This window comes from Oncorhynchus gorbuscha, linkage group LG10, assembly GCF_021184085.1.
Source record: "Oncorhynchus gorbuscha isolate QuinsamMale2020 ecotype Even-year linkage group LG10, OgorEven_v1.0, whole genome shotgun sequence".
Taxonomy (NCBI): Eukaryota; Metazoa; Chordata; class Actinopteri; order Salmoniformes; family Salmonidae; genus Oncorhynchus; species Oncorhynchus gorbuscha.
Window position 1 is genome coordinate 34,534,874 of NC_060182.1, and position 14,219 is coordinate 34,549,092.

The window sequence follows — 14,219 nt, forward strand, 5'->3', positions numbered from 1 at the left end:
AATGTGCAGTTGTCACAACACCAAAGATGTCTCAAGTTGAGGGAGCATGCAATTGGCTTGTGCATAACATGAGAAATAAGCTTTTTGTGCATAAGGAACATTCCTAGGATATTTTATTTCCGCTCATGAAACATGGGACCAACAATTTACATGTTGCGTTTATATAAACAGTACCAGTCAAAAGTTGACACATCTACTCATTCAATTGTAGAATAATAGTGAAGACATCAAAACTATGTAATAACACATTTGGTTTGGGATGAGTTGGACTGCAGAGTGTAGGAAAAGGAGCCAACAAATCCTCAGCATATGTGGGAACTCCTTCAAGACGATTGGAAAAGTAAAGCTGATTGAGAGAATGCCAAGAGTTTGCAAAGCTGTTATCAACAGAATCTCAAATATAATTTGATTTGTTTAACACTTTTTTGGTTACTATATGATTCCATACATGTTATTTCATAGTTGACATCTTCACTATTATTCTACAATGTAGAAAATAGTAAAAAAGAAAAGAAAAACCTTTGAATGAGTTTGCGTGTCCAAACTTTTGACTGGTACTGTACGTGTGTCGTTTTGCTAGACATTACTGCACTGTTGGCGCTAGAGACAAGCATTTCGCTGCACCTGCGATAACATCTGCAAATCAGTGTATGCGACAAATAAACTGATTTGAGCTATAAATGAGCAAAGATAACACCAGGCACCATTTCCACAAAAAAATGACTTTTCTGCACCTTTGGACAGTACATTAAATAATTTCAAACTGATATAACAACCATCAACATCAAAGCCTCCTCTCTGTGTGTACTTAAAGACACCCCCATTGGGATGCTACCCCACACCAAGTTGGAGCTATTTTTCAATAAATAGTTAACTTGTACTGTTTGTACAAATAGACATGGTTTAAAAAATATATATTGATCAGAATGCAATACACACCACAGAAAGAAGTTCGGTACAAGCGAATCAGTCCAATATCTTTGCGGAAAACACTTAATCCTTCATATCGTGATAAAGAAAAATTCAATATAAATATTGAGCACCAAACCCCCCCCCCCCCCCAATTTGAATAAGGGACATGTCTGCTACACCTAAACATATTCTAGGGAAGAAAATGCCTCCCTCCAGGTGATGATCCAGGATCAGCATTTCCAATCAATATCATCAGGACTTAAATATCCAAACTGGACCCAGGCCAGTGATTCAGGCCACCTCCAGGCTCCAGCCTAGCCCTGCTGCACCAGCCTGCGGTAATGCGGCATGACCTTGCTGTCAGGGAGGTAGAGCCCCATCTCCAAGGCAACCAGGACAGGGAACTCCAATGGAATCAACTCCCGCCGGTTTATACGAAAACGCTCCTCCAGCTTCTGCTCAACCATGGACAGAGGGGGGTTGTAGTGTTAAGATGGTTAAGAATCTAACTATGATCACTAACAATTCATGGAAAACAAACTTAGTTATCCTGTGAGAAAAAGTACATGTAAGAAATTTCTTAAATGTACATGTAAGAATTTACATCACTCACGTCAATCAGCTGTCGGACCTCCTGCTTCTTCAGATCACTGCTGATCTTGGCTGCCAGCAGGACACAGGCAGCAGACACCAGCTTCCTGTTTTGCTTGTTCAGGCGGCCCTGCAGCACCAGCTTCTCAAAGTACACAAAGGCCATGGCCACCGTGACTGGCTGCAGACTGCACTCCTCTCCCACCGCACGCATGTCCCGCTTCAGGCTGTCAAACAGGAGAGAGGTTATTGGTTACACATGGGTGTTCATGGTAGGCAGGTATGCAGGATTTGCACCTGTAAATGCATGGTTTGGAGACAAAGACACAAAGGGGAGTTTCAGACATAGATATAGACAGTGGATTTTGAAAAAAGAATGTATCGACTTGTCTGCACCTTCTTATCTTGCTGAGGGTCAGTTTGATATGGGGGAACTTCTCCTTGAACGTCTCATTCATGTCTTTTTTCAGGTCCGACGGCTTCACGTACTCAATAACAGTCGTCTGGAAGACAGGGAACAAGATAAATAAACTTCAGTTACTGCTAAACACAGCTGTTAGAATCTCGACGAGAACCCCACAATTGTATATTACTCCAGTGCTAGCCTCTCTACACTGGCTTCCTGTTAAGGTCAGGGCTGATTAAGGTTTTACTGCTAACCTACAAAGCATTACATGGGCTTGCTCCTACCTATCTCTCTGATTTGGTCCTGCCGTACATACCTACACGTAGGCTACGGTCACAAGACGCAGGCCTCCTTATTGTCCCTAGAATTTCTAAGCAAACAGCTAGAGGCAGGGCTTTCTCCTATGGCGCTCCATTTTTATGGAATAGTCTGATTATCCATGTGAAAGCGCAGACTCGGTCTCGACCTTTAAATCTTTATTGAAGACTCATCTCTTCAGTAGGTCCTATGATTGAGTGAAGTCTGGCCCAGGGGTGTGAAGGTGAACGGAAAGGCACTGGAGTGATGAACCACCCTTGCAGTCTGCCTGGCCAGTTCCCTGCTCTCCACCGGCATTTTCTGTCGCTAACCCTATTACGGAGGCTGAGTCCCTGGTGCTTTTCCATGCCGTCCCTAGGAGGGGTGCGTCACTTGAGTGGGCTGAGTCACTGACGTGACCGTCCTGTCCGGGTTGCGCCCCCCTCGGGTTTGTGCCGTGGGAGAGATCTTTGTGGGCTATAGTCAACCATGTCTCAGGATAGTAAATTGGTGGTTTGAAAATATCCCTCTAGTGGTGTGAGGGCTATAATTTGGTAAAGTGGGTGGGGTTATATCCTGTCTGGTTGGCCCTGTCTGGGGATATCGCCGGACAGGGCCACAGTGTCTCCCGACCCGTCCTGTCCTGTCTCAGTCTCCAGTATTTATGCTGCAATAGTTTGTGTCTGGGAGGGGGGGGGGGCTAGGGTCAGTCTGCTATATCTGGAGTATTTCTCCTGTCTTATCCGGTGTCCTGTGTAAATTTAAGTATGCTCCCTCCAATTCTCTCTCTCTCTCTCTCTCGCTCACCCTCTTCCGGAAGACCTGAGCCCTGGGACCTTGCCTCAGGACTACCTGGCCGGATGACTCCTTGCTGTCCCCAGTCCACCTGGTAGTGCTGCTGCTCCAGTTTCAACTGTTCTGACTGCAGCTATGGAACCCTGACCTGTTCACCAGATGTGCTACCTTGTCCCGGAACTGCTGTTTTAGACTCCCTCTCTCTTCCGCACTTGCTGTCTCTAACTCTAAACACTCGGTTATGAAAAGCCAACTGACATTTACTCCTGAGGTGCTGACCTGTTGCACCCTCTACAATGACTGTGATGATTATGATTATCATAAGACCCTGCTGGTCATATACAAACATCTTGGCCATGTACTGTTATATTCTCATCCCAGCACAGCCAGGAGAAGACTGGTCACCCCTCAGAGCCTGGTTCCTCTCTAGGTTTCTTCCTAGGTTCCTGACTTTCTAGGGAGTTTTTCCTAGCCACCCTGCTGATTGATAAATATGAGAACTTTGCTTTCATCCTATTTATAGAGATTCCATGTAAGAGATTCCATCATCTACAAGTGGCTATGTGTTCTCTGGAAAATAATGATCGACATGGAAGGTGTGTTCGGAGTGGAACTGTGCTTCCACGGAGTTGCATTATTTTCCAGAAAATGCGTAGAGCCCCTTGTAGATGATGGAATCTCTTACATGGAATCTCTATAAATAGGATGAAAGCAAAGTTCTCATATTTATCAATCAGCATCCCTTTTATACCATGGCTATAATTTACCCCTAGAATTGTTTTCATTTGCAGGTAGAAATGTGTTCAACATCCACTGAAGTAGCTTGCAAGTTGACAGTAGTTGCCTTGGTTACCAAAGAGACTTGGTAGTTTAGCTAACCAAACCATCAGTCCTAGCTTGCTATTATGAAGATCAAATTCAACAATGCCAATAAATGTTTTCAAGTCGACTTTCGCTTTTAACAGCAGTTCTAACATAGAACTATAGCCACTTCATTGTACCGTGTGTTATAGGGAAATAATGCATGCTCTAGAATGTTTCTGATTGGCTTGAAGGGCAATTACTCAACAATTCCATGATATAATATGTCATTTTTATTATGTGCAGTGAAGTTTACTAGTCATAAAATTGCTTTATTGTTTTTAGTTTATAATGATGCTACTGTACAAAATAAGTGCATTCTGGACTGTCCGTGTGTCCGTGTGATGTATTGTCTTGTCACAAAGTCATGTGTTGCATGTATGATTTCACATGAATGCTTACCATATAGGATGCAAATATAAGAACTCTCTTGTGTCTCCCGCAAGGCCACTGAGGGTCACTGAGTAGATAGGGATCATAGTCTGCCAGGTCTTCTATACCTGTAAAAATGGGGATTAAATCAAATGAGAACACACACACAGTAATGATTGCAAAAACAATTTGCCAGAGGAGAGAGAGAGTGCATGTAAGCCTCTATTCTAGTGAAGTGGAGCGTACTCGGGTCCTGTCCTATGGTGCTGTTGAGTCGAGACGGGTTGGTGTAGTTCTTCTGGCCGTTGCCTCGGTAACGGGATAGGGGTGTCTGTGTTGTGCTGGGCTCTAGTGGTCCACTGCTCTTCGACCTCACCAGGGCATTAGTTGGGAAAAGGAATCGGGCGTACGATACCGTCTGAAGAGGAAATATACATGTTAACTAACACAAAGCACAGACAGATAGTACATAAACGCACTCTCCAGTTCAGCCTTACCTTTCCATATGCCCCTAGCTCCACCCCAAGGCCCTCCAGGCCAGGGAACAGGTCAGAGCCAACCCCAGAGGACAGCCGTTGTCTCTGAGCATCCAGCTTTGGGTCACTGGGTGGGCAGGGAGAGAAACTAATCATGTCACCATCATGCAGCTCCATGTTAAAGCCTGAGATCATTATAACAACTCCTTTCCTGAGGGCGATACATGACACCTGTAGTTGGTTGGGGTTGTGTGTTTGTACCTGAGGTGAATACATTCTCCATAGGGCAGCACTGAGAAAGCAGCACATAGAGACCGCTTGGCACAAATCAGCATAATCCTGCAGGACATAGATAGCAAGTACAGGCACACAATACATATGCAGCGTCAGGCTACAGAAACAGTCACACTACAGCCATCTACAGCATTAGTACTGCACTTATTAGTACAATAAATACACAAGGCAGGCAATACGCTTGACCTCATCTTTACTAGAGGTTGTTCGCCTACTAATATCAAGGCACCCCCCCCCCCCTCCAGGTCTCTGATCACTACGGTTTCCTTTTCTGTCTCATGTTCCCCCAACCCTAGCAACTCAGCCCCTATTCAGATAATCATGTGGCCATTGCAATCGTCGCGCTCTCTCTCCCTCACTACTCTCTCCTCTTCTATCATATCTCCCTTCTGCAAAATCCTTCTCCTTCAGTCCCCTGGTTCTGCCTCTCCTCTCTTTCCACATCCTATGACTTCCACTGTCCCCTTTCCTCCCGGCCGGCTCGACCCTCCCCTCCGTGACTCATTGTGAGTTTACAGAACAGGGCTGTGGGCAGCTGAGTGAAAACTTTCAGAGGACCTATCATCCTTTCACTCTCTCCTCTATACCGTCTCTTCCTCTGTATCTGCTGCTAAAGCCACTTTCTACCACTATAAATTTCAAGCTTTTGCCTCTAACCCTAGGAAACTCTTTCCCACCTTCTCCTCCCTCGTTAATCCTCAACCCTCAATGAGGACAACTTTGTCAACCACTTTGAAAAGAAAGTTGACAACATCCACTCCTCATTAACACAGCCTATTGAGTCCACTGGTCTCACTCCAGATGAAATTCTGCGACTAGTGAGGTCCGGCCGCCAGACAACCTGCCGCACTACCCCATCCTCTCCTCCCTGACCACTGGCTGCATCCCCTCCTCCCTCACCACTACCCCATCCCCTCCTCATCCCTGACCACTGGCTGTATCCCCTCCTCCCATTCCTCATCCCTGACCACTACCCCATCCCCTCCTCATCCCTGACCACATCCCCTCCTCCCTGACCACTACCCCATCCCCTTCTCATCCCTGACCACTGGCTGTATCCCCTCCTCCCATTCCTCATCCTGACCACTACCCCATCCCCTCCTCATCCCTGACCACTACCCCATCCCCTCCTCATCCCTGACCACTGGCTGTATCCCCTCCTCCCATTCCTCATCCTGACCACTACCCCATCCCCTCCTCATCCCTGACCACTACCCCATCCCCTCCTCATCCCTGACCACTGGCTGTATCCCTCCTCCCATTCCTCATCCCTGACCACTACCCCATCCCCTTCTCATCCCTGACCACTGGCTGTAACCCCTCCTCCCATTCCTCATCCCTGACCACTACCCCATCCCCTCCTCATCCCTGACCACTGGCTGTATCCCTCGTCCCATTCCTCATCCCTGACCACTATCCCATCCCCTTCTCATCCCTGACCAATGGCTGTATCCCTCCTCCCATTCCTCATCCTGACCACTACCCCATCCCCTCCTCACCCCTGACCACTGGCTGCATCCCCTCCTCCCTCACCACTACCCCATCCCTGACCACTGGCTGTATCCCTCCTCCCATTCCTCATCCCTGACCACTACCCCATCCCCTCCTCACCCCTGACCACTGGCTGCATCCCCTCCTCCCTCACCACTACCCCATCCCCTCCTCATCCCTGACCACTGGCTGTATCCCTCCTCCCATTCCTCATCCCTGACCACTACCCCATCCCCTCCTCATCCCTGACCACTGGCTGTATCCCTCCTCCCATTCCTCATCCCTGACCACTACCCCATCCCCTCCTCATCCCTGACCACTACCCCATCCCCTCCTCATCCCTGACCACTACCCCATCCCCTCCTCATCCCTGACCACTACCCCATCCCCTCCTCATCCCTGACCACTACCCCATCCCCGACCACTGGCTGCATCCCCTCAGTCGCTCCCCTCCTCAAGCAACCAACACTTGACCCCTGTGATGTAAAACAATAATAATAATTTAAAAAGACAGACCAGTATGCCTTTTCTTTTCTTTCCCAAACACTTGAGAGTGCCGTCTCTGACCAACTATCTCACTATCTCGCTCAGAACAATCTTCTTGACCCTAAAAAAATCAGGCTTCAAGACGGGTCACTTAACCAGACTGACAAATGAGCATTGTGTCACGAAGGTTCACAGCACTGCCAAAGCTGACTCTCTCCTCTGTTCTCATCCTCCTTGATCTATCCACTGCCTTCGACACCATGAACCATCAGACGCCCAGGACAAACACTGGTTGGCAGAGAGACAAGCATACGAGAGCCACAGGTGGAAAGATGGCCCATCTCCTTATTGAAGAGTATGTCCAGGACCTGTCTCTGAGTAACGATTACAAACATTGCCCTGACCTGAAAATGACCCCAGTTGAATTGAAGCCTTTTACGGTTCCCGGGTGGATGATTGAGAAGATGCAGAAGGCCATGGAGGCCCAGAGTTCAGGGAAGGAATAAAGTCCTAGTCAGTAAAGGGCACCCTGTTCTCTGGCCCCTGTACAAAACAGTGCACTAAAGGGCACCATTTTGTGGGCAGCAGGTAGCCTAGCAGTTAAGAGCATTGGGCCAGTAACCAAAAAGTTGCTGGTTCGAATCCCCAAGCCAACTAGGTGAAAAATCTGTCGATGTGACCTTGAGCAAGACACTTTACTCTAATTACTCCTGTATGTCACTCTGGAGAAGAGCATCTGTTAAATGACTAAGATGTAAATGAAGCTAGGACAGCAAAGTCCCATCTTCCAAAAACATGTTAAATAATCCCACAGCACCTCCCCCAAAAATGTAAAAACAATCACACTTGACTCTTTTCCCTCTTACTAGCTCAGACTTTGTTGATAGCTACACAAGGCCAAAAGTATGTGGACATACCTTCAAATTATTGGATTTGGAATGTTCAAAGACAAACATTAGCAGTAGAATAGCCTTACAACGTGGCACAGTCACAGGATGCCACCTTTCCAACAAGTCAATTCGTCAAATTTCTGCCCTCCTAGAGCTGACCCGGTCAATTGTAAGTGCTTTTCTCATTGTGAAGTGGAAATGTCTCGGAGTAACAATGGCTCAGCCGCGAAGCGGTAGGCCACACAAGCTCACAGAACAGCTGCTGAACCGCGTAAAAATAATAATAGTCTGTCCTCGGTTACAACACTCACTACAGAGTTCCAAACTGCCTCTTGAAGCAACGTCAGCACAAGAACTGTTTGTCGGGAGCTTAAGATCTCCATGCGCAATGCCAAGAGTTCGGCTGGAGTGGTGTAAAGCTCTCTGCCGTTGGACTCTGAAGCAGTGGAAACTCATTCTCTGGATTGATGAATCACGAGTCACCATCTGGCAGTCCAACAGACGAATCTGGGTTTGGCGGATGTCATGAAAACACTACCTGCCTGAATGCATAGTGCCAACTGTAAAGTTTGGTGGATGGGAGAAATAATAGTCTGGGGCTGTTTCTCATGGTTCGGGCTAGGCCCCTTAGTTCCAGTGAAGGGAAATCTCGCTACAGCATACAATGACATTCTAGACAATTCTGTGTTTCCAACTGTGGCAACAGTTTGGGGAAGGCCCTTTCCTTTTTCAGCATGCCAATACCCCATGCACAAAGCGAGGTCCATACAGAAATGGCTTGTGAGATCATGTGGAAGAACTTGACTGGCCTGCACAGAGCCCTGACTTCAACCCCATCGAATACTTTTGGGATGAATTGGAACGCTGACTGCAAGCCAGGCCTAATCGCCCAACATCTGTGCCCGACCTCACTAATGCTCATGGCAGAATGAAAGCAAGTCCCCACAGCAATGTTCCAACATCTAGTGGAAAGCCTTCCCAGAAGAGTGGACGCTGTTATAGCAGCAAAAAGGGGACCAACTCCATATTAATAACCATGATTTTGGAATGAGATGTTCGAAAGGCAGGTGTCCACATACTTTTGGCCATGTGTTTTTTGAGGAAAAATGTACTTACTAAGACTGTGATGTGGTTGTCCCACCTCGCCATCTTAAGTTGAATGTACTAACTGTAAGTCGCTCCGGATAAGAGCGTCTGCTAAATGACTAAAATATCATGTACATCACCAGGACAAAAACATGGTATACTGTAAACCGCGTCAGCCAACAAAGCTGCTTCAGCCAGTCAACCTCAGCACAAGAGTAGACATTTGAGTGAGAAACTACAAAACATGTACGCAACCAGTGCAGTATAAATCTGCTGACAGTTTAGAGTAAGCTCAAAGCAGCTGTAAACATCCAGCCATAGCACTTAGGCCTATCTATAGACAGCCTAAATCTACACACAGACACTAAAGGAGCCAGTCCTCACAACACACCAGTCAATAACATACAACGCCAGCCAGCCCAGCAGCCTCTCCTTTGGGATTTCAGCCTTGTAGCTAAAGCTCAGGCCAGACCTTGGATAAGAGAAGCTTATCTCACCAAGGGGGAAATACATACACTTTTTAAATCCCCTTTCTCATCCACTCCAGTGGTTTTACAGTTACTCCAATGCTCTGTATAGACTAAATACAAGTTTATAAGCAAAGACAGAAACGTTGGGAAACTGGTTATTGCCAGAGGCATATATTAAAGAGTTGGAACAATATAAAACATTCTAAAAGGTGGCCCAATTCTAGACATTCAGTTACATAGTATTATTTAAATATTTCCCCATACTAATGGAGCACTAAGATGGCTCCATATCATTTTGAAGTGTCATGTAAATGCACTATAATGCTCATTTTAGACATGACCATGTGTACAAAGCATTAGGAACACCTGCTTGTTCCATAATATAGACTAACCAGGTGAGTCCAGGTGAAAGGTTCTACCTCGTTGATGTCACTTGTTAAATCCACATCAAACCAGTGTAGGTGAAGGGGAGGAGACCGGTTAAAGAATGATTTTTAAGCTTTGAGACAATTGAGACATGGGATTGTGTATGTGTTCCATTCAGAGGGCGAATGGGCAAGGCAAAAGATTTAGGTGCCTTTGAATGGGGTATGGTAGGTGCCAGGCGCACCGGTTTGTGTCAAGAACTGCAACACAGCTGGATCTTGCACAATCAACAGTTTCCCGTGTGTGGGAGGCATTGGAGTCAACATGGGCCAGCATCACTGTGGAACGCTAACAATGGCTGCAGTGCCATATAAAAATGGTCACATAATGCAGAAACTTCAGTGTCCCAACTCTAAATAGAAGGCTCTGGTTATTGCTAAACGATCTTACAACGAGTCAGCGACATGCGATACTGTATTTGCATTTGACACAAGATACACAGGAGACTATGGGTGTGACATTGTCTATGATTAAGTCATCTTCAGGTAGGGTGAAAAGAGCGGGGTTCTAAAACTGTGTTGTTTGCCTTGTTGAAACAGATTAGATGCGTGTCTTATATGCATGGCCCCAGGGGAACTTTTCTTTCTAAAAGGCAACCTAACAGCTGCAGCCGTAGCCCTATACTCACTCACGAAAACACATTGAGTAAGAGACAAAGTTCAACGGAGATAGAATAGGCTGGGTGCAGCCTGAGCATGATATTGCAGTCCCATCTTACATAAGGGGGTGTTTTAGTGTTATTGCCAGAGAGGGTTATATTTCCACAGGACAGCTCTTTGGTGTTTTGATTTGTTTCCAAGGGTGATTCAATTCACACAGTCCTGCTGTGACTCATTTAGGGATCTAGCTAAGTGAGCGGTCTAAGTTCCAGCAGGGCTCTTAGTTAAAAGCCAAATGTATGTGTTTCATTGCAACCAGGCTTAATATGGAACCGGTTGTGAAGTTACTTCTTCTTCCCTCTTTTCTAGACATTACAATTATCAATTCATTGTAACTAATTTACGGTATGCCATGGAGTACACAAACATACCATTTAGAATGCCTTTCTTGATCCCACGGAAGCAAGTGCTATGTTTTGGTTGTCCGTTTCATTAGAATAATAATATAAATAATAATATAATACATGGTTTGCTTAACATCTTCTGCATTCTCATTTACTACTTTAACTCACCTGCTGCCTCGTGTGTCATATTGCCTCATACTCTTGATAAAGTGGACCTTCTTGGCCACCCTTGCGGGTCCTGGAGAGCCCGAATGATTCCGTGACCTACGACAATGGAGTATCCCAAAAGGGTTGTCAATTAAAAACGTCAACATTAATCATGTCTAATGTCTGGACCAACAGATAGCAAGTAGTACCATATCATTTCTCAGTGAGTTGTAGAATATGGAAGTAGACCAAGTCTGTACATGAGGGGAATTAACAATGTGCTTGAAATAATAAATAAGAGACCTTGTAGATTTCTTCACATCACATATTTGAATAACAATGCCAAAATTACAATATTATCTGACAGGGAATTGAAGTAATTGTCTTTTTTTTAAAGATTATCAGAGAGAATGAGAGAAAGATGTGGGGTGGGCGAGGGAGAGATGAAAACACAGGACAATGTCTGACAATTATTGTAATGTTTACTTACACAAACAGTAGATCATTTTGTTAAAATAAGCAACCCAATAAACAAAATATGTAAGAACTACATCAAATAATTGGATGAGCTTTTAGTTTTACTTGGGGATATATTATGCAGCACTTGTAGCTAGCTGCCTGCAAGGTTGTTGTTTTTTATCAGACCTTGACGGGCAGATACGATTTTCTCAATGGGGCAGCTGACAATATAAAAATATATAATCATAATATTATTGCCTTCAGAAAAACATAGCTTTTTTAAACGACAATTTCTAAGGTAGGTCTAGTAAACTGTTCCCATTTAAATAACCATTGATTTCTATAATGAAAGTACCTGTTGGCAATATGCGGAAGTAAGAACACCTTTATAAGTCAGGCCTATTCTGTCAAACGTTGAAACAGCCCATGTTTGTTACAATGAATACAAAAGCAGTTAGTTACACCTACAGTCCCGACGGATGGTCATCATGACAGATCCCTGATTGTTTACCACCCTAATAAAAAGTGTGTATCTAGATAATATGTCCCACCTTTGACGTGTATCCCCCGGCACGGAATTCAGAGTCTGGAGCACAGATGGCGATTTGGCAATTGGATTGAAGGTCTGAGGTCCAGAAATGGGGGACAGGGGGGTATCTGGGGGCACTATGGTGTCTACACCCTCAAACAACACCTCACGGCACCCCACAGCAACACTTGCGCCAGTGTCTGTAGACATACCCAAATTAGGTAGGACTGGGCTCAGTCCCCCAATCCCCGCCACAGTAGTAGCAGCGCCACCGGCCAAGTAGGGTGATACATGGGGGAAGGTTCCGTAGGTACACGGTGAAAATTGAGTGTGTCCAATCGCCTGTGCCCCGGCGGCGTCTCGACTTCGGAGCTCGGCGGCGTCCCTTTGACCGAGGTTTCCATTGCTGAGATGATATAAAGGCCGTCCGTCTAGAGATATGTTGTTCAGGAAAGAAAGAGCCGCCTGTCTCCGTTGTGAGTCTTTACCTTTTCGCAGGTGTTCTTTTTGTGATTTGGCAGTATTACCGCCTGTTTTACACTGACGACCGCACGCAGTCGCCATTCTAGTACTATAATGATTGATTGTGCGCGTTGAGGAACGAATTTAGCCGGCGAGAGGACAACTCCACACCCACCATAAGATGATTGGTTCGGACGTATCATTATGTAAATAAGTTCGTTCTAGCGGATTGGCTGTGAGATGTACACTGAGTATACCAAACATTAGGAACACCTTTTGTCCTCAGAACAGCCTCAATTTTGTCGGGGCTTGGCATCAACAAGGTGTCGAAAGCGTTCCACAGGGATGCTGGCCCATTTTGACTCCAATACTTCCCACAGTTGTGTCAAGTTGGCTGGATGTCCTTTGGGTGGTGGACCATTCTTGATACACAAGGGAAAGCGTTGCAGTTATTGACACAACCCTGTTCAAACGCACTTCAATATGTGTCTTGCCCATTCACCCTCTGAATGGCACACACACACACACACACACACACACACACACACACACACACACACACACACACACACACACACACACACACACACACACACACACACACACACACACACACACACACACACACACACACACACACACACACACACACACACACACACACACACAATCCATTTCTCAATTGTCAAAGGCTTAACACTCATTCTTTAACCTGCCTCCTCCCTTCATCTACACCCGTTAAGGCAGATTTAAGTGATATCAATAAGGGGTCATAGCTTTCACCTGGTCAGTCTGTCATGGAGAGAGCAGGTGTCCTTAATGCTTTGTCCACTCAGTGTATATATGCCATTTAGCATACACTTAAAAAAAAAAAATCTAAAGCGACCTATGTCCTGTGTGCATATGTTTTATGCATGGGGATGAACAAACTATCCTGGCATCCAAAGCAATGCTTTTCCAACTAAGCTACAGATGCAAGAGAGGAATTTGTAACAACTGGTAGATACATCGTTACAATGGATAGAGATACATACTGTAGGTACAACGGATAGATACATCATAGGCATAACTAAGGTATTGTTATACATTAGACCCTATGCATTTATTCAGCAAAACGTTGGACCAAATCTTTGGAAATCTTAACCAATATATTTTTACATAAATTATTAGGGTCCTATTTACTCATTTCATTTCACCAATCGGTGCACTTCATGGTAAGTATATGAAGCTTATTTATAACAGCCAACTACATTGAGAAGGTCGGTGATCATTTATATTAAATTACATTGTGCTGCAGATTTTCAATATTGTGCCCCTATATGAGATGAGTGGCTGGGCAGTGAACTGTTTTCTGTTGAAAGTGATGATAAATAATAAATAATTTTGTGGACACAGCCCCACCTGGCCCAATGACCTCTGGCTGGACTCAGGTGCCAGCAGCCAACAGAGTAGTGTTTCATAATCCACTGATCCACTGCTACATGAGACAGGATTTAGCTGTTTACTACTGGGCCATCTAATCAGAGCAATCTGTCACTTTAGTAGAATGATTCGCTCGGTCTCTCTCTCCATCTGTCTCTGTCCATCTGTCTAATTGTATGATTCACATTTAAACCATTCTACAGTAGTTTGATAACTGTATTTAACTGACCTAAAAGATGGATTTCCAGTTCCCACATGTACTGTACATGTATGTATATTTAGGATAATTAACTATATTTTGGATAACTGTGGATGCATTTGGTTACTGAAAAGCACATATTGAA

At 45.2% G+C, this 14,219-nt stretch overlaps 1 protein-coding gene across 1 annotated transcript; it reads right to left on the bottom strand.

The window, feature by feature from the left end:
- Window positions 1–520: 520 nt before the first annotated feature.
- LOC124045945 (CDK5 and ABL1 enzyme substrate 2-like) lies at window positions 521–12,555 on the bottom strand. Its single transcript, XM_046365782.1, has 9 exons — window positions 12,014–12,555; window positions 11,025–11,120; window positions 4,972–5,049; window positions 4,732–4,837; window positions 4,481–4,652; window positions 4,265–4,362; window positions 1,900–2,006; window positions 1,526–1,730; window positions 521–1,367 (listed from the first exon to the last, which is right to left on the bottom strand). The coding sequence occupies exons 1-9, from the start codon at window positions 12,553–12,555 to the stop codon at window positions 1,227–1,229; spliced, it is 1,545 nt and encodes a 514-aa protein (XP_046221738.1). The 3' UTR covers window positions 521–1,226.
- Between the last annotated feature and the right edge of the window lie 1,664 nt (window positions 12,556–14,219).